General features: G+C 34.7%; 1 protein-coding gene across 2 annotated transcripts in view; it reads right to left on the bottom strand.

Moving 5' to 3' along the window:
• Positions 4,062-20,155, bottom strand: part of LOC109819413 (protein PLASTID TRANSCRIPTIONALLY ACTIVE 14) — a 30,176-nt gene continuing 14,082 nt past the window's right edge. For both annotated transcript variants that reach the window (XM_020385132.1, XM_020385131.1), the window contains 8 exons: positions 15,898-15,987; positions 15,666-15,816; positions 14,923-15,032; positions 9,608-9,679; positions 6,538-6,643; positions 5,854-6,054; positions 4,378-4,420; positions 4,062-4,289 (listed from right to left, as the gene is read on the bottom strand). In XM_020385132.1, coding sequence (XP_020240721.1) covers positions 4,211-4,289; positions 4,378-4,420; positions 5,854-6,054; positions 6,538-6,643; positions 9,608-9,679; positions 14,923-15,032; positions 15,666-15,816; positions 15,898-15,987 — 852 coding nt within the window. In that variant the 3' untranslated portion in view covers positions 4,062-4,210. The remainder of the gene's footprint in view (positions 4,290-4,377; positions 4,421-5,853; positions 6,055-6,537; positions 6,644-9,607; positions 9,680-14,922; positions 15,033-15,665; positions 15,817-15,897; positions 15,988-20,155) is intronic.

The raw sequence follows: 20,155 nt of genomic DNA, 5'->3' as shown, positions 1-20,155 counted from the left end.
GAAAAAAATTTGTGGAATTAGTGTGGAAATTATCAATAATTTTGTGAAATTAGAGGGGAAATTATCAATAAATGCGAAAAAAATAGTGTTACTACATATATGTATGACATAAATTAGATTTTAGAATTTAATTGTGGATTATTTACGAATTTTGTGGAGAAAAATTAAATAATTTTGTGCATTTAGAGGTGAAATTATGAATTAATGTGGAAATTAGAGTTACTACCAAATAATTTTGTGCATTTAGAGGTGAAATTATGAATTAATGTGGAAATTAGAGTTACTACCTAAATGTAAAAATTAGTAACAATCAATATTTAAAATTAGTAACAATCAATATTTATTTTGCTTTTCGTGTAATATTGATCTTGAATTTTTCACTCTTCAGATGTAACGATGAACGATCAAATCGTAATTCTCTGTTCTTATGATGGGAAGATTAATTACCTCGAAAATAATATGCCCGTTTATGAAAGATGCGCGACGAGACCGTTGTTCATAACAAAATCTTGTACTTTCGATGAGTTGGTTAATGAATTACACAAACTTACATTAACTAACTCACGTGAATATCACCTCAGTGTGGTTTGCAATTATCCTGTTGTGGGGAACAGAACAAGTGGCATTCAAATATCAAGTGACTACGATATGGGTCTCATTCATGCCTTACACGAAGAGAAGCGTTCGATCGAATTGTTCATTGAAAAACATCAGAGGGATTTGGGCAAATCGTTGAACTCCCAAGGAATGTATTCCCGCATGTTGGAGGATCCTGAAGTTGATTCTGTAGGCTTTTTATCTCCTCAACAAGATGACTGTTGGACACAATCACAATACATGAGCGATCCTTCGTTCGTGGGCACTTCGAATGCTTTCGATACAAACACGGGAATTCAAGAAGATAATGCAAGTGTCGAATCCGAGAATGATGATGAAGATGAGGGATTATAAATTAATAGCATGACCTTGATAGATCGTGATGACGGGGAAAACCAACACATCGACGGATGTTATGTTAATAATGAGTATGTCATCTTAGAGGATCCACCGCCCGATGAACTTCAAGGAGATGAATGGATTGATAACTCCATGATGGAAAGTGTTCCTATTAGCACTAATAGCGGTGTTGATACACAGGCCGTGGACTTCTCATTCATGAAGGGAGATCTTTACGAGAGTAAGGAGAAATTGATTCATGCTATTCGCACGTATTCCATTGCGAAAAATGTGAAGTTCAGGCCAACCAAAAATAATACTACAAGCTATAATGTGGTTTGTTTCTATCGCAAAGATGACGATGTTGAAGATAATAGTGGACACCACGACGGCAATGCGAAGTGTCCGTGGAAACTTAATTCACGCTCGGGTGTAAGAGTAGGCGGGCAATTCAAAATCACGACATACAATGGACTCCACACTTGTAGCAATCCTCGATTAGAGATGAATAAAAAGAATGCGTCCTCTTCTTTTATACAGGATACGAGGCCCACAGCTGTTGACTATACCGCGTATATGCATTGGTATTGGGGTATCACACGTAGATGGATCACGCGTGACCCACAGCCATCAGCTGGACACATGTCACGCCCACCAACAGATAGTTACATCCCTAGTAGGATGAACGAGAGAGATTACGTAAGTTTCTAAGCTAAATTATAACATTTTTTATTGAGTTGGTACTTAATAAATTGTTTACCTCGCAGGTCCGTGTTTTAGATAGCATTGATGCTAATATTGATGCGCACGTGACTGAGATTCAGGATCAGGTGGCGTTAGGGCTCATCAGCAGGATCAAGAAGAGCATAGCGTAGGTGTTTCATAAGACTCACGTCCACGAGTTCGAAGGCCGTGAGGATAGGTCTCGCTCATTTGGACAGGCGTACGCTCGACGTCGACGACCACGTGATGATGACGTCGGTACTTCGCATGCCGACGGAGCAGGCACTTCGCATGCCGATGGAAGATAGTTGAGGCTCATCAGTAGGAACCCAAGGGGCGGGGAAGAGCGAGGGGGAGGGGGAAGAGAGGGAGTGGAAGGAGGGGAGCTATATTGGGTTATATTTGTAACTTTCCTGAATTTTCAAATACTAAACTCTTGAAGATCAATTATTGTTCATATATATAATCGTGCATGTTTAATTCATGGTTGAATCATGTATATATTGTTGTGATTGTTGTTTGCAAATAAATTGGTGTATATATGAGTTAATATATATGAGTTAACAGGTACGTATACAAAACATGCACAGCAGACTGTGCATGAACCTGCAACTTCACGGTAGTTGAACTCCCGTGAAGTTGCAGTCTCAACTTCACAAAGAGCAGCGCTGGCGTATCTGGGCATAAATCTTCACGGGAGTTGAACTCCCGTGAAGATTTATGAATAAATTAAATTTCACGGGAGTTCAACTCCCGTGAAGTTTAAAAATACATTAAACTTCACGGGAGTTAAACACCCGTGAAGTTTCGGAAGAATTTTAACAAAAACCGACATGTTTTCAGCGCTGGGCTGAAAACAGGTCGGTTTTTGTAAATTTTTTCGAAATAGGTCTTTTTTTGCAAATAAAAACCCAAAAGGGTCTGTTTTAAAAATTTGTCCTCCTTTATTATTTATATCAATCTATACTACATATAAAAGAGGATTGTCTTGCCAAAACTTCTTATTTTCATTTTTACCCTTTTAGGTATGATAATTCTCAAATATGTCATTGTTGTAATTAATCATTTAGTAATTATATATCACCTCTTATTAATTATACATTTCCTCACTTTTCTGAAACCTTCGCTCACACTATTAATTTATTATTTAAGTATGTTATTTCATAGAAAATTTAAAATTTATCCCTAAGTTATCTTCACATAAAATTTATTATTTAATTTATTATTTAAGTATGTTATTTCATAAAAAATCATTAGGCTTATGCTTTGTGCCTTAGGATTTCACCTCTTACGGAGGACTATATATTACCTTCCATCTTACTAGCCTTCTAAAGTATGATAATAGTATAAAAATAAATTTATATTTATTATAATTATAATAATATTAATAGTATAATGATCTTAATAGTGCTTTTTAAATTAATAAATTATACTTTAATTTAATAATTAAACAATTTGGTAAATTTACTAATAGTATAATAAACAAATTATTAAATTAAAATGTAGTTATTAAATAGTGTTATAAGTATGCCATGTATAAAATTATTATATTTAAAAGAAGAAATAATTTAATATATGATAATTATTTTAATAAATTATGAATAAATTATAATAATTATCCAAACTATAATAATTAATCATACAGTTCTTTATACATAGTTTATTTAATATATGATAATTATTTTAATAAATTATAAATAAATAATAATTATACAAACTATAATAATTAATCATACAATTGCTTATACATAGTTTTATCATATAATTTATTCACTTAAACAAAATTGTAATTGTTCATAATTTATATTACTATGCAAGTAATTTTATTATTTTGCAACCAACAAAAAAAATAAAAAAAACATAAAACAAAATAAGTACACTCTCGTGCAAAGCATGTACGCTATAATAGTGAACATAAATGTTGAACTAATGGCTTCAAGATCAGCTTGGCAATACTTATCAATGAATTTATGGATATAATTTACTAATAGTATAATAAACAAATTATTAAATTAAAATGTAGTTATTAAATAGTGTTATAAGTATGCCATGTATAAAATTATTATATTTAAAAGAAGAAATAATTTAATATATGATAATTATTTTAATAAATTATGAATAAATTATAATAATTATCCAAACTATAATAATTAATCATACAGTTCTTTATACATAGTTTATTTAATATATGATAATTATTTTAATAAATTATAAATAAATAATAATTATACAAACTATAATAATTAATCATACAATTGCTTATACATAGTTTTATCATATAATTTATTCACTTAAACAAAATTGTAATTGTTCATAATTTATATTACTATGCAAGTAATTTTATTATTTTGCAACCAACAAAAAAAATAAAAAAAACATAAAACAAAATAAGTACACTCTCGTGCAAAGCATGTACGCTATAATAGTGAACATAAATGTTGAACTAATGGCTTCAAGATCAGCTTGGCAATACTTATCAATGAATTTATGGATATATTGAAGATTACTAAAAAGAATTACTGAAGCTAAGAAAATATATAAACATGCTCAATTAGAAAACAATTCTGTCCTGATAAAGTTCCAAAGCTCGAGTGACCTTTTCTAGGAACAACTTTCTGTGCAACCGATACCTGCAAATAGGGAAGAGGTTCAAAAAGTGCTGAAGGGCAGGAAATCATACATAATTATTAGATAAATAATGATGATCAACAAGCTTACTTGATGGCAGCTTCTCGCGTTCTACTTGCGTCAGGATTATTATCTGAGTACATATACATAATAATTCTATAATCATAAATTGGAAAGGATTGGGAATTTATAATACATGACGATCTACTCCATGAACTATCCATACTAACAAGAATGATCACACATTACGGTGTGTAGACATCATGAGATCACGCTATCTTCAAATAGAAAGTCAATAAACTGAAAATAGCTACTCAGTGAAACATAGGACGTACATGCCCTGAATTTTAAAGGCTAATTGCAGATAGATCCACATACTATGAGCATGCAATCAATTGTACCCTCTAAAACTAATTATTTTGCACTTACACAGTCACACCCCTTCAACTCCAGACAACAATATTTTCCGAGTAATGTTGAAATGTCACACGGGAGTCATGTGACAGAAAACTGCCTATTGTCCTCAGTTTAATTGACAAAATACTTAACGTACCCTCTAAAAGCTAATAAAGTTTGATGTCAAAAGGTACAAATGATTATTAAAAGTTCAGGGATTTAAGTGACTACACCATCATATAACAGGCGATACAACTGCATTAGTTTTAGTCTACAACTCAGGACACTCATCTGAGAATTTCTTGAGTAGAATGATACAATACCAACCTCCCCGCGATACAACTGCACTAGTTTTAGTCTACAACTCAGGACACTCATCTGAGAATTTCTTGACTAGAATGATATAATACCAACCTCCCCCTCCCAAAACTAACAACATACACATACAAACAGAAACAGACATGGACAGGCATGTACTCGCACATCAAGATTATCATCGTCCCTTTCTGAAGTGCTTGTATTCATTTTGTTCGATAGTAAATCAAATTTTGAATAGCTACTCATTACAAGTAACACAGTTGAAAAACAAATAACAAATATTTACACACATGCAACAGCCTCAACATAGAAGCGCATGCGCATAAGGCAGTGCATAGAAAAGAGGGAATATCCTATAAAGGCCTCTCTAAAGAGAGTCATGTAGGGAAGCAGGGTGTCGTGACACATGTAAAGGGTAGCCCATTGCACGAGTCTCCCACCACTGTAGCCTCTGGGAAGGGTCAGATGTACACAGCCTTACCCCGCATGCGAAGAGGCTATTTCCATGATTTAAACTCATGACCACAAGGTCACAAGGTAACAACCTTACCATTGCGCCAAGGCTCACCCTCGATGCAACAATGCCAAAAGTTGTATTCGACACTTGGAAATTTTTTTCTACAGAAGACCCAACTCGATGCAATCAACCACTATCTATGACTTAAACAACTAAATACGTGTGAAATGGAGAATTTAGAAAGTATCAATGCTTTCAATCCAGACCATCAAATAGTCACTAAGTCACTTCATAAGTTTAGAAAGATAGGGGAAGGAAGACTGGAATGATTGGACCTTATTTTTTTTAGCATTCTAAGATGTTATTACTAGCAACCAAAGTGTATGGTATGGTACCTAGAATTTTCTGGTCTTCATCAGAAGTAGTAGGAAATTTGGCAAGCATCTGCCGACATTCTTCCTGCAACTCTCTTGCCGCTTTCCTTTCAGTATTTGGTACTGGAGGCATATCTCTATTGGACCATGTTGGTAGGGTGCGTGCTGCTGCTATAACTGCTCCATCCACAAAATTATCGTCCTCTTCACTGGATAAGAGGCCTAAAATAAAGACGAATCCAAATTAAGAATGGAAATATAGGAAGAAAAATTCTAAATAAAGACAGTAAATTTCACTAAAAAAAACCCCTGAACTCCAGAGAGCTTTACTCAAAACCGCCCTAAACTCTCTAAATCTTTTCCCCTTAAGTATCACGAGTTTTAATCATCACATGCTTCACACATGTTTTCAACAAATTTTCCCTATTTACTGCTTTACCTTTATCGAGAGTTTTTGGGGTTATGCTTCATAGATATTGATAAGGGTAGTCCAAACATTTTACCCTTCATGCTAACGCTGCTTATGACAATTTCCAACAGTTCGAGGAAGTTTTCTATAACTTGATAGTTCATGGTAGTCCTATTTAATTTATAATGTTTAGAGGGTTTTGGGCCCAAACCCCCTAGAGGGGTTTTATGAAATTTACATGTAAAGATATCATCACAAGCTCAAAATTTGAAAGCAGAAAGTTTCAGCAGCCTTACTGTTGTGATAGTACTCCTCTGGGAGGCCAGAGATGTTGAAGGCGGATAAGAACGAATCCAAGTGAATCTGAGCATTGCCTGAGAAGTTTATCACATCCCAAGGATTCTGCAATATTAAAAAAAATTGAAAAAAGAAAAGGAAAGGAAAGCAACAATAAAGAAAGACATTGATTTACCACCTATTGATGATCAATTTAGTACACGATGATGAACTCCTTAAGGTAAATAGCATGAGTTTAATGCACAATCCTATGGCAAATATTTAAATTTGTGATTAAATAAATGTATGTATTGAATAATGTCAACTTGAATTGAAGATAAGCGTACTTCGGCTTAGGAGGCCCTATCTCTGCTTTCCTGAACCAGAAATGCCATTTGGCTAAATATAAATTTCTTGTACAATTTCTGTATCTATTAGAGAGCTGACATTTTTATTGTAGTATTTTCCTTCAGATGGATTGTTTCATTACAATGATCCATGAATGCATGCATACTGCTATTATTTGCACTGCAGTTCGAATGCTTATATTGACTTTATGACATTTGAGGAACCAACACTACTAATGATTCTGTTTTCTACTATTAATAACTAGAACTACGTAAACAGTAGAACGTCTAGTATCTTTCTCCTGTAACATTATCAAAAAATTATAAGGAAGAGAATTTTAGAACAAGGGAACGGAATGGATTCATAACCGAATGCCATGGATGCAGAAATTTTCAAAGGTTTCAAAATATAATAAAGTTTTTACTAAGACTAAATGTGATATTTGGTCTGCTTGGAGCAGGGCTAGGAGTAAAAAGTCAGATTTATCTTCTCATGCATAATAGGATTTTTAGAAATAATGCCAGATTTGCATCACATACATTTCTTCACATGCTTGCTAACTTTACACTCTAGACAGTTTTTACTGTCAGAGGAGGTGCACAGTTTGCTGATGCCAACATATGCCACCATGTTCATGATGGCTACAATGATCGACAAGTTGCAAGACATGATGCTTCAATAGGCAACCAAAAGCTAGGATTCAATCGTGAGTAGTCCCTCATCTGGCTTAATGACCTCCTCTACCAAACTTCACTACTAATCTTGCCCATGTAGCCTTTAGTATGCTTTTGGTATTTTTGTGAGGAGTGCAATATTTTGTATCTATATGTTCTGTTGAACTATTTCTAATGAAACCTGCGACCTAAATGTCCAACTAAAGCTATTGTTAGAATCTAACAACAATAATAGCCCTACAAAATTGAAAAGTTTAAACCATAGAAGTCGGGAACGTGGGACGCTACAGCGAACCGCAACCCAAGATTCACAATGGAACACGACCCAATTTTGCCCATGTGGCCTTTAATACGATTTTGGTGTTTACATGAAGAGAGTGCAATATTTTGTATCTATATATTTTTAAAATCTTTATAATGAAACATGCAACCTAAACTTATAAAGCTGTTGTTAGAATCTAACAACAATAATAGCCCATAAAGTTGAAAAGTTTAAACCATAAAAGGCGATGATTTAGGTATTTTTGTGAAGAGTGCGCGATATTTTGTATCTATATATTTTGTTAAACACTTTCTAATGAAACATGTGACCTAAACTTCTAGATAAAGCTATTGTTAGAATCTAACAATGGTAATAGCCCATAAAGTTGAAAAGTTAAACCGTAGAAGGCGGGAACGTAGGACGCCATAGTGAACCGTGATCCGAGATTCATGGTGTAACACGACCCAATTTATCAATTCTAGTGACCCGATTTAGAATTCAAACAAGTTAAAATTTTCACAAACAACAACTCTTTTTCAATAGAATAAATAACAAAAAAAATATTGCATACTTTGATTGCAACATAATTCTCAAGGTTCTTTTACCATTACTGATATACACTAGCAAATTTCTTAAATTTGACTATTAGAAAACTCTTGATTCCTACATTTAAGAACCGAACCTAATATGTGACATGTTCTCTAGAATCCTATATAAGCCTAGCTCCTTGTGTCAATTCCTAATGAGTGGTGTATCATGCTCTCGTACATGTCCCGTAAACCAGAACAAATCGGGTTCCATGTAACCATAGTTTAAGCAACAAAAATCATAATGTGTAGACCAATATGGTTGACCCACAAAAATACAAGATAACATACTCCAAAACCTTAATTTAAGCCATAATAGTAAATGTTTCGCAACACCTTTTTTCGAGAATGTGAAAGACCAAAAATCTAAGCCGTCACTGTTTATTTTTAATATCATTTCTCTACCAAAAATTACCTTTTAGTGTAGAAAAATCTAGCTTATTGGCCATTACAAGTTCAACATAGGGTTGGTTTCGCATAACCCCTCTAAAGTGTGTTTATCTCACTTAACCCACCTAAACTTTAAGATGTCCCAAGATACCACCTTGAACTTTAACATTTTCTCACCGGACCCACCTACTTTGTAGTTTACAAATTAACAACAATGTTCTTGATAGGAAAAAATCTCAAATTTTGGACTTCCCATTTATAGGCAATGTAGCCCCTCTTCTAAATTTTGTGCATTTTTTCTCTTCAAGGAAATTTTATTTATTGTAAACCACATGTAAGGGGTGTGGTGAGCAATGTTCAAAGTTCATGGTGGTTATTGAGACACCACATTGTTTAGGGATTATGCGAGATAACAAAGTTTGGGGGGTTATGTGAGAAACCCCTCAAAGTTTAGGGGAGGTTATGTGAAATTAAACTAAATTAACCTTTAACTTATGCACATGCTAAAAAAGAATTACTTAGTTATGAACACTTAATTGCGGGAGACATCCACTTTGGCACACATTGCATACAGTGTAATTGAACTTATACATGACTGCCACACACTAAAAAAACATAGGACCACTTTCCGAAAAAAAGAAACCCAAAAATTATTATAGCTCAACAATGTAAAAGGATTATCAAAACCAAATAGAAATATGAAATGCATGAGCCAAGTAGAAGACCGCGAGAACCAACAAAGGAACACGTGAAGGATCAATCATCAATATGCTTTAAAGATGTGAATATGACCAGATAAGGGTCTGGAAGTGAAAGAAAATAGGAATACCGTTGATGAAGAAAATCCATATCTTTCCATGAACATGTCATTCATCCTTCCACTCATATAATTGATAGTCATCTGTCATTTACAAGAATCAAATGTCGTAACATATCATTTGCAGGTAATGCTTTAAGCAAGAAATCAACAATTTCATTGTACACCCATGGTGGCAAGGATATGATTGATAATTTATCAGGAAAAAAAGACTGAATACTTCTCTGTAAACCAATGGTAAAGCCAACATAAGCAATGATAATCTATTATGAAAAAATACTAAATACTTCCATTGTTTCTTTTATTTTTTTTCTCTATATGGAGATGACAATGTACATAAACAATAAGAAAAGATGAGAGCATTTCTAAACTCAAAACTAGACTAACGTGAAACTCAATAACCTCATTACTTGATGAATCTATTCTAATTAATCAAGAAGTGCAAGAATAACAAATGTCCTGTGTACAATTCTTGGTGTCATCAGTACCACGGAATTTTCCATTAGGATCTATTCAAGGCCAGATCCTTGGTGACTTTAACAAGCATTATATCTGTTTTTTAGAACTTCAACCATGAATCTGTCTTGTTCTGTTATTGTTGTTGTAGACTTCTTAACTACAATCATCTCACTCCTCTAAGCTGATACTGTTAGAGATAGGTGCCCTGCAGGCAATTATTGTATATTGTAACAGGTCCTATATATATAACATCCTTGTTCAAAATGATAGTATGCTATTTTGGTCAGATTTATCTGATGTTCTAAAAATACAGATAATGTCTTTAGAATAAATACTAGACTATCAGACATTTCGGATAGTGATCGTAATGAAGAGATCTAATTAGTTGGTAACGTATATTCTAAAATGTTCCTAATTGATGAAGTGTTGAGATAGGACATCATCACTTTGGTTTAGACTAGTGTATGCTTTATTTCTCCTTTTGAAGGAGATGATCAATCTCTTAGATCATTGATGTGAGACATCAAGATACAGTATACAGGTGACTCATTAGTGAATGAGTTGACTGAACGACTCGCCGAGAACATCTAGTTGGTAATATACTTAACTGTCAAATAGAAGTTCTCAAGTGATATAGTACATAGTAGTCTCTTGACCTGAGGCATGAGTGCAATATCTTATATGTCAGTAAAGATGTATTTAGACTTTTACCTAACCACAGTTCTTATTGAATTGTGCATAACGGTTCTTGTTGGGTACATCCCGAGACATAAGTAGATATTGAGATGCCAAGAAGGGATTCGTCTCTCCCAGTATAGGGATTGATGTCGTAAGATTGTTTGATATAACTATAGCCTGGAAATCCTTGGCCAAGGTGAATAAGATAAACTGAGTGTCAGTTTGATCTTATAGGTTATGAGTTTAATATCAATAAACACTAATCAAGCTATTAGGGTTTGACAGTTTGCCATACCCTAGGCTCTATAGTTTGACATGGTTTGACGAAGAGACCGAACTGTACGGTATTATCATTGAGTGGTCCTGATAAAATTGGATAAGCATCTTGCAGACCTTTATCACAACTTATACCCGGGTGGTCTTCATGTGTAGCTAGCACCTCTGTTGTACTTATGGATATGATCCACTACCGAGTTTTTTAAGTTGGGCCCTAGAGTCACACCAAGCGCGTACTTGAATCCTATGAAACACAATTTATGGAGTGATGCGTATGATTGATACGCATATATGATTTTTTCAGGATACACATAAATGATTATATATATCGGTAAAATCGGAATGCTATGTGCTTAGGAAATGAATTCCAGTATTTTTTCCATAAAGTTAACTTTTTGGTCAACAGTTGACTTTTGGTCAACTCTTGATTTATTTGGTCATATAGTGACTAATTAGTTAAAGATTGGAATAATACTATATACTGTATTTATGAAATACTGTATTAGTAATATTGATTTGGTATTCTCATTTATGAAATACACATACCATGTATAATGAGTCATGAGATGAGTCACTTAGTGGTATGGTTTGAGCACATGGTTTAATTAGCACATGGTTTTGAATGTAATGATTCATAAGATGATTCATTGCATGACTCACTAGATTAATTATTGATATTTGATGATTCATTGCATGACTCATAGGATGAGTCATTCATGTCATGAACACATTTCACTCATGATTCATTGCATGACTCATAGGATGAGTCATTCATGTCATGAACACATTTCACTCTATAAATATGAGTTATCTCTCTTTATGAAAGGCTAATGAAAATTAAATTCCCATAAGAGAAAGAAAGAGAGCTATACCTCTTACTAAACTTTAGTAATCTTTGAGTAAGAGGAAGTAATAGGATTTTAAGAACCCCGGGGTGGATATCTTGCCTCGCGTCTCAAGCAGCATCCAATAGCTTTCGGGTTTACTTGAAGAGTTGGAAATCCACTACGAGGAGCCTTTTGCATCAAAGAGAGCAAGCTAAAGGTTGTTCGATTTACTATCGAATCACGCTACAAAAGTATGACTTTCAAACCTTGTATGCTCACTTAATAATAAGGATTATGTTAGATTTAATTAGACGATCCTTGTATGCTCACTTAATAATAAGGATTATGTTAGATTTAATTAGACGATCCATATGAATATTTCATGCTCCCTACATGCTTAGTATTTTTTGTACATACATGTCTTCCGCTGTGTATTATGCATGTAGACATAGCACGATTTCCTTCAAGTACACCATCAAGCTTCTATTGCACAAGCACAAAACAATTCAAGTATGCTCTTTCATTTTATCTCAAGTTGATGCAACCTCCATATCTCTTTCATTTTATCTCACTCCTCTAAGCTGATACACCATCAAGCCTCTATTGCACAAGCACAAAACAATTCAAGTATGCTCTTTCATTATAGAGCACAAAACAATTCAAGCATGCTCTTTCATTTTATCTCAAGTTGAATCTATTCTAATTAATAAATAAGTACAAGAATAACAAATGTTCCGTGTACAATTCTTGGTGTACAATTCTTGGTTTCATCGGTACCACAGAATTTTCCATTGGGATCTATTCAGGGCCAGATCCTTGGTGACTTTAACAAGCATTATATCTGTTTTTTAGAACTTAAACCATGAATCTGTCTTGTTCTGTTATTGTTGTTGTAGAACTCTAACTACAACCATCTCACTCCTCTAAGCTGGTGCACTGTTGAAAGTCTCTATTGGACAAGCACAAAAATAATTCAAGTATGCTCTTTCCTTTTATGTCAAGTTGATGCAACCTCCATATCCCTTTCACAGTGAGTCGCTTTTCAGTTTTCACCCTACCTTTCCTCACGCTGCCACTAGCCCATCTCTGCTCAGCGCAGAACATTTTTTGATACTTTATTAATTTCCAACATAAACATTGCATTTTCAACGTTCCCTTCAAACCGAGAAAGACATCAGGTGAATAATTTAAAAATTGCATCCCTGCCAAGGGAAATATAATCAAACCATGACATTTCATCCTAATAATTAGGAATCAGACAGCAAATCTTCTTCAGTCAGTAATTGCTACTAATGGCAATGTCCAGTTCCAAATGCAGGATGCTTTTATGCAGCACAACGTTATCTTAGGTCTCCCCTCCTCATTTCTTAACTCTATAGCATGAATGCTGGACAACAACTGACCATGGTCATTCAAAAGTGCATGCTAAGATAACTTGACCCAGCAGTTACATTACTTATGTCAGGGCAGTCTGCCATGTGATTTATTATAACAATAAAAGTAATTTTGTAATCATCACCTCACATTCTTGGCAATGTAAACATCCTACATAATGAGCTTATTTCTTCTACTATAGTAAATCTTAATGTCTATCTAAATTTCTGCAATCAAAGAAAACTTGAAATTTGTAGCTTACTTTATATATCACTAGAAATGATATAACCCATCAATAGTTTAATTCTTGGTCTTACTGCCCCATATTTTAATTTATTGTGCAGTTGGTGAGAAGGATAGCAGACAAAAATATTCTACAACATTTTACTTATTCATAGTAACACAGAGCATTTTTCATATGTTGCATACTTCATGTATAGCAAGAGGAGACGGATGGAAGATGATATTTAAAATCTAATTGAAGATAGTAATAAAGTAGAACTTAATGTCATCTAAATTTCTGCAATCAAAGGGAACTTGAAATTTGTTGCTGACTTTATAATCCATCACTAGAATGGTATAACCCATCAATAGTTTCATTATTGGGTTTACTTCCATATTTTAATTTATTGAGTAGTTGTAGTGAGGAGGATATTAGAGGAAGATATTCTTCAACATTTTACTTATTAATAGTAACACAGAGCATTTTGCATACGTTGCATACTTCATGTACAGCAAGAGGTGATGGATGGAAGATGATATTCAAAATCTCAAAATCTAACTGTAGAGAGTAATAACATGAGAAAGTGACATTGCATACATTACATATGCTCATACATTGCATATATATTGTGTATGATCTTGTGACCATTAGCACCTAGCATCATTCTAATACATGTTTTTCTAGTATGCTCAGGTATGACATAACTGAAGCACAAGAAAACACTGCAGGAAGGAACAATCATATCCTTAATATAGGTAACATAGTTACTTATGCTATTGAAAATCTAATTGTAGAGAGTAATAACATGAGAAAGTGACATTACATATATTACATATGCTCATATATTGCATATATTACATATGCTCATATATTGCTTATTTAGAATGTATGATCTTGTGACCATTAGTACCTACTGCATCATTTTAATACATGCTTTTCTAGCAGGCTCAGGAACGAGATCGCTGAAGTACAAGAAAACACTGCAGAAAACAACAATCATATTCTTAATATAGGTAACATAGTTACTTATGCTATGCCTGGCAAACAATTGAGACTCAACTTGCATCTTTCTAACTAACCAGGCATTTACCACAACTTCATCCTTCTCAAGGAAACAGATTAAAAAGAGAAATGATAAGAGGTCCTAAAGGTAGAAAAGAAAAGGGGTATAAGAGATGGAAAAAAAAATGCCAAAGAATGAAAAAGAACTGAACATTTATTATGAATACAATTAACTATGAATACAATCAAGTTCATATTATGGAATTCACCCCATTTTTTGTAACTTTTCACGTACCTACAGAATTTCTGTTTATGTTTTATTTCATATGTAGTCAAGGTTCTAGGAACCCTAAGTTCTCCTGGTCTAGCAGATGTGCTTAATTGCACATTAAAATGTGTGTATAATTGTATATAAAGGTGCTATGGGCACAAAAGGTATGTTAGGTGGTCAAGATCAATAACCTTAAAAAAAGTAATGATTGCATTACCTCCTCTCCTTTCCGTACGTGTTGTCCAGCATTAATCATCACTTCAAGCATTCTGTCCTTAAACCGCCAGTGAAGAAAACAGTTTGGTTGGAAGGAATGGTTCAGCATATCTGGCAAAAGGGTATCCAGATTTAGTTTGAAAACTTGACAATTTATACAGAAAGGACCATCCATAAAAAGTAAGTGATTCAATGAACATATGCATGACAAGATAACCTTATCAAGAAAATTTACGGAAATAAAAAAGTACATCAAAAAGAAAGCAAAGAATGAAGTAGAAGCATATCTTACAAAACTTGAGAATGACAAATTATATAGAAGCATCATCACAAAAGATATGTGATTCTGTGAACATCAGCATAAAAAACTATTCTTATAGAGAAAAGTTAATAAAATAAGAATAGTACGTGAAAAAGAAAGCAAACAATAGAGTATAAGCTTGAAACCAATGCCCGACAACTTACAAAACTTGATATAGAATTATTGAAAAAAATGCTTAAAGTCTGACGTCCATATCACTGCAAGCCAGGAATTGACAATGGATAAAAGCTTGTATAAAACTTTTCACTCAAAATTTAAATGCAAGTCAATATTTTAAAGAAGCATGACAATATGTTAAAAGTTCTTATCCGCAAAGAAAACCCAACAATGTAATTATGTACAACACTGCTAGAACTAATAACATAGAAATTCTCAAGTACATAGCTTATACCTTTGAATCTAATTCTGGAAAGAAACATTACCAGCATAAGGAACTAGCACGTTTGAATCTTGCACAAGTGCACCAATCCTCATTTTCATGTTAACAGAACGTGATTGAACAATACTTAATGCCCAAAGAAATCTCTCAGGATCACGTGCAAGGCGCTTTATCTTTAGAGGAGCAGCAGAATGCTGTTTATGGTCGAAGAAGCTCATGTGTTAAAATGATGCATCATGATGCATGGAAATTAACCAAAAGTATGATCATCTTACCCAATTCTTTTCCCAAAATTCTACTGCCCGTTGATGCTGCATTTCCATTTTTGAAGCAAGATTTGGATCTTGTAGCTCCAAAAGGTCTTCCTAGACAATAATCATGTATTTATTATTGACATCACTAAGGGTGAAAATCATTATTGTAATCAAACAATTGCACCAAAAATTGTAAAACTCTTCAAAAAAATTAAAAGATTTAGCGAAATAAACTAGTTATTTATGTCCAATGAATGAAAGAATGGAAAGTTGATCAATTTGTACCAAAAGAAGTGCATATCCATGCACACATGTACACAACTTTAGAATGGAATGATAGAACAACAAATTAATCTGTAACGATTTAATATGAATACAACTTTGATTAGCCAAAATGTTGGTTGTTTTGTTGGCCCAATAAGTTGGCCCATTCCACTAAATGCCCAGCTCCCCCACTTGTGCCCTAGCCCCTCTATTTTCCCTCACCTACCCGATGGTTCTCACCTCCTCCTAAGTCTTCGCGATCTCTGGAAGTCTTCGCGATCTCTGGATTTGATGGCCGCCGCTGTGATTTCATCCCTAGGTCGGCTCCCTCCTTCGTTTTCTTCCCTAGCTCCTCTCCCTTGTCGGCTGCCCCCATCCCTATATATGGGTAATGGGTTGGTAGTAGCTTGGGAGAGGGATGAAGAGGAAGTAGAGGCAGTAAGGTGAAGATCTGAGCTTGAGCTTCCCTCTGCTGTGTGCGATCTCCCCCTTTCTGCGAGTTTGTGCTCCTGTGAGCTTTGTGCTTCTACCCGCTGTGCTTCTCTACCCACTGCGATCCTCTCCCCTACCTGAGCTCTGTGCTCCTTCAAAGCTCTGTGCTTTTACCTCTTTGTGAGATCTGGAGAGAGACTGTGTAATAGTTGCTTTTCTCCCTCCCTTTGTGTTCTTGGTGGTGCACTGGAGAAGAAGATCGGACTGATTGAGCAGGCTTCTGAGCCAAACAGCAACGTTGATCCTCAACAGTGGTATCAGAGCAAGGTTAGTGTCGCTGTGCTTCAAAACCGCCGCCGATCGCCGCTGGACACCGCCGGACCGCCACTGGACACCGTCGGACAGACGCCGGACCGCCGCCGGACCACCGCGTGGGCGTGGGTAAGGTCGAAACCCTCTCCTAGGGTTTCGCTCAGGTATATCAGCTGAAAACCCAACTCAACAGCTCATGCTAGTTGCTGGAAATTTTTTCCTGTTTGTGTTTCTGCTCGTGCTAGCTGCTGGAAAATTTATTTTTTGTTTCTCTTGTTTTTCCCTTGCTCGTGCTAGTTGCTGTGATACCATTATCTGATTTTTTCTGTGTGAAAAATGTCGGCTGCTAATCAATATGGTATGATTCAATATGGTATGGCTCCGTTCAACGGAAAATCTGATTTTAGCATTTGGAAACAAAAAATAAAATGCATTTTAATTCAACAGAAGTCGTTTAGGGCTGTTGATCAGACTTATTTAACTTCTGACACTGAAAATAAACGGGCGGAAATGAACGAAAATGCTTGTTCCACAATTTATTTGAACTTATCTGACTCTGTGATTAGAAAAGTTGGAATTTTAGAATCTGCTAAAACCCTTTGGGACAAACTTGAAGAACTCTATACTGAAACCTCTTTGCCCAGTAAAATGTTTTTGCTTGAAAAATTTTTCAAATTTAGATTGGATATGTCTAAGGACATTGAGGAGAACCTAGATGTTTTCACAAAACTTATTTCAGATATTAAGCTAACTGGTGATAAACATATAGATGATTATACTCCTATTGCCCTTCTAAATGCTATTCCTGACTCATACAGTGATGTGAAATCTGCTATTAAATATGGTAGAGATGAGGTTACCCTTGATGTTGTGGTCAATGGTCTTAAGAGTAAGGAATTAGATTTAAAACATTCTGGGGGAAATAAAAATTCTGGTGAGGTTATGCATGTGAGGGGTAGGCCTCAGAATAGGTCTAATTACCAAAAGAATGCTAGTAATGGGGAATAAAGTAAGAAAAAATTTGAAAAATGGAAGGGGTAGATCTAAGTCCAGGTTTAAAGCTAAAAAATGCTATAATTGTCATGAAACTGGTCACTTTATTAAAGATTGTCCTAAGCCTAAGAAAAATCAGCAAAATGAACATGCTAATATGGCTGTCTGTGAGGGCAAAATGGGTGAGATTTTCATGATTAATAATCTGTGTGATTATGCATATTTGAACTCTGTGTTATCTGATCCTTTGTGTAAATCAGATTGGTTAGTAGACTCTGGTTGTACTTTTCATATGACTCCTTTTAAAACCTTGTTTTCAAACTACAAGAAAATAGAGAATGGCTTTGTGTCAATGGCAAATGAAAAGAAATGCAATGTTTTAGGAACTGGTGATGTATGCCTTAGGTTTTCCTCTGGTTCTGTGTTTACTTTGAAGGATGTTAGGCATGTTCCTGATTTACGTTATAACTTGATTTCTTGTGCATCTCTAGAAAATGATGGTTTGGAGGGAAAATGGGGTAAAGGGGTTATGAAAATTCAAAAAGGGTCTCTTGTTGTTTTTACTGCTGAAAAACAAAACAATTTGTATATTTGTCATGCTGAACCTGTGCTTGATTCTGTTAACTCTGTGATAGGTGATAAATCTGTTTTATGGCATAATAGATTAGGTCACATGAGTAATAAAGGATTAGAAATTTTGCATAAAGGAGGTCACTTTGGTAGTGATAAAATATCCCCCATCCCTTTCTGTGAATCTTGTGTGCTAGGAAAACAACATAGGGTTACTTTTCCTACTTCTTCTTTTCCTAATCAGTCTAAGTGCACTAGTGTACTTGAATATTTGCATGCTGATGTGTGGGGTCCCTCTAGTGTGCCTACGCATGGAGGGAACCAATATTTTCTTTCCATAATTGATGATTATTCTAGGAAAGTTTGGGTTTTACTCATGAAACAAAAATCTGAAGTTTTTGATAAATTTAAAAACTGGAAAATTATGATTGAAAACCAAACGGGAAAGAAAATTAAAACTCTTAGGACAGACAATGGTCTTGAGTTTTGTAACAAACAATTGAATGATTTGTGTACTACTTGGGGTATTAAAAGGCATAAATCTGTTCCCTATACACCCCAGCAGAATGAGATTGCTGAAAGGATGAATAGAACTCTCTTAGAGAGGGTGAGGGCTATGTTGGCCACATCTGGGCTCTCCAAGAAGTTCTGGGGAGAAGCTGTTTGTACTGCAGCCTATTTGATTAATAGGTCTCCTTCTGTTCCCTTAGGAGGGAAATGCCCTGAATTTGTGTTCACGGGCAAACCTCTTGATTTAAATAATTTGAGAATTTTCGGGAGTGCTGGCTACGTGCATCAAAAGATTGATAAGTTAGAACCTAGATCTAAGAAATGTGTTTTCTTAGGATATCCTGAAGGGGTAAAAGGTTATAGGCTTTGGAATAAGAGTGAACCGGGGTTTAAGGTAGTGATAAGCAGAGACGTTGTCTTTAATGAAAATGAATTTCCTTGTTTACCTTTACATGTTCCTATTCCTGAAAATGATGCTCCAAATGAGGTGGAGCAAAAGCCTATTATTAATCAACCCAAATCATTTCCTGAAGAAAAATTGAATGATATAATTATTGAAAATCAAGATGAGATTATTCCAAATGAGGTGGAGCATGATATGCAGGAAATAGATAACATGCATGATTTGAATGATTATCAACTCACTAGGGATAGAAATAAAAGAACCATTAGGAAACCTGAAAGATATAGAGATTGCAATTTGATTGATTGTAATATGTCTGAGTTTGCCTTTAATGTGTTTGAATCCCTTGAGTGCAATGAACCTAAGACTTATAAAGAAGCATTAAGGTCAAAATATTCTGAAGAATGGATTAGTGCTATGAAGAGTGAGATGGAATCCCTAAAAATTAACCAAACATGGAAACTTGTTCCTAAACCTGCTAGTTGTTCTGTAGTGGACTGTAAGTGGCTGTTTAAGGTGAAACAAGAATCTGAAAGTGTTAGGTTTAAGGCTAGGTTAGTAGCTAAGGGATTTACTCAAAAGGAGGGAATTGATTATGCTGAAATTTTTGTAATAAACCACTAGCATGTCATCATCCTAGACTTTCCCATTGAATCTGACATCTATCCAATCCAACATTTGATCAATAGTTACACTAGTTAAAACCTAACACCAGTACCATATTCCTCGCTGAAAAACTACAAACAAGAGGTATATTTTAATATTTTAAAGCCTATATATCAATTTGAATGCCAT

The sequence above is a fragment of the Asparagus officinalis genome, chromosome 8 (assembly GCF_001876935.1).
Source record: "Asparagus officinalis chromosome 8, Aspof.V1, whole genome shotgun sequence".
NCBI lineage: Eukaryota > Viridiplantae > Streptophyta > Magnoliopsida > Asparagales > Asparagaceae > Asparagus > Asparagus officinalis.
Note: the sequence above shows the minus strand (reverse complement) of the source record. Positions and strands in the feature narration are given on the sequence as shown.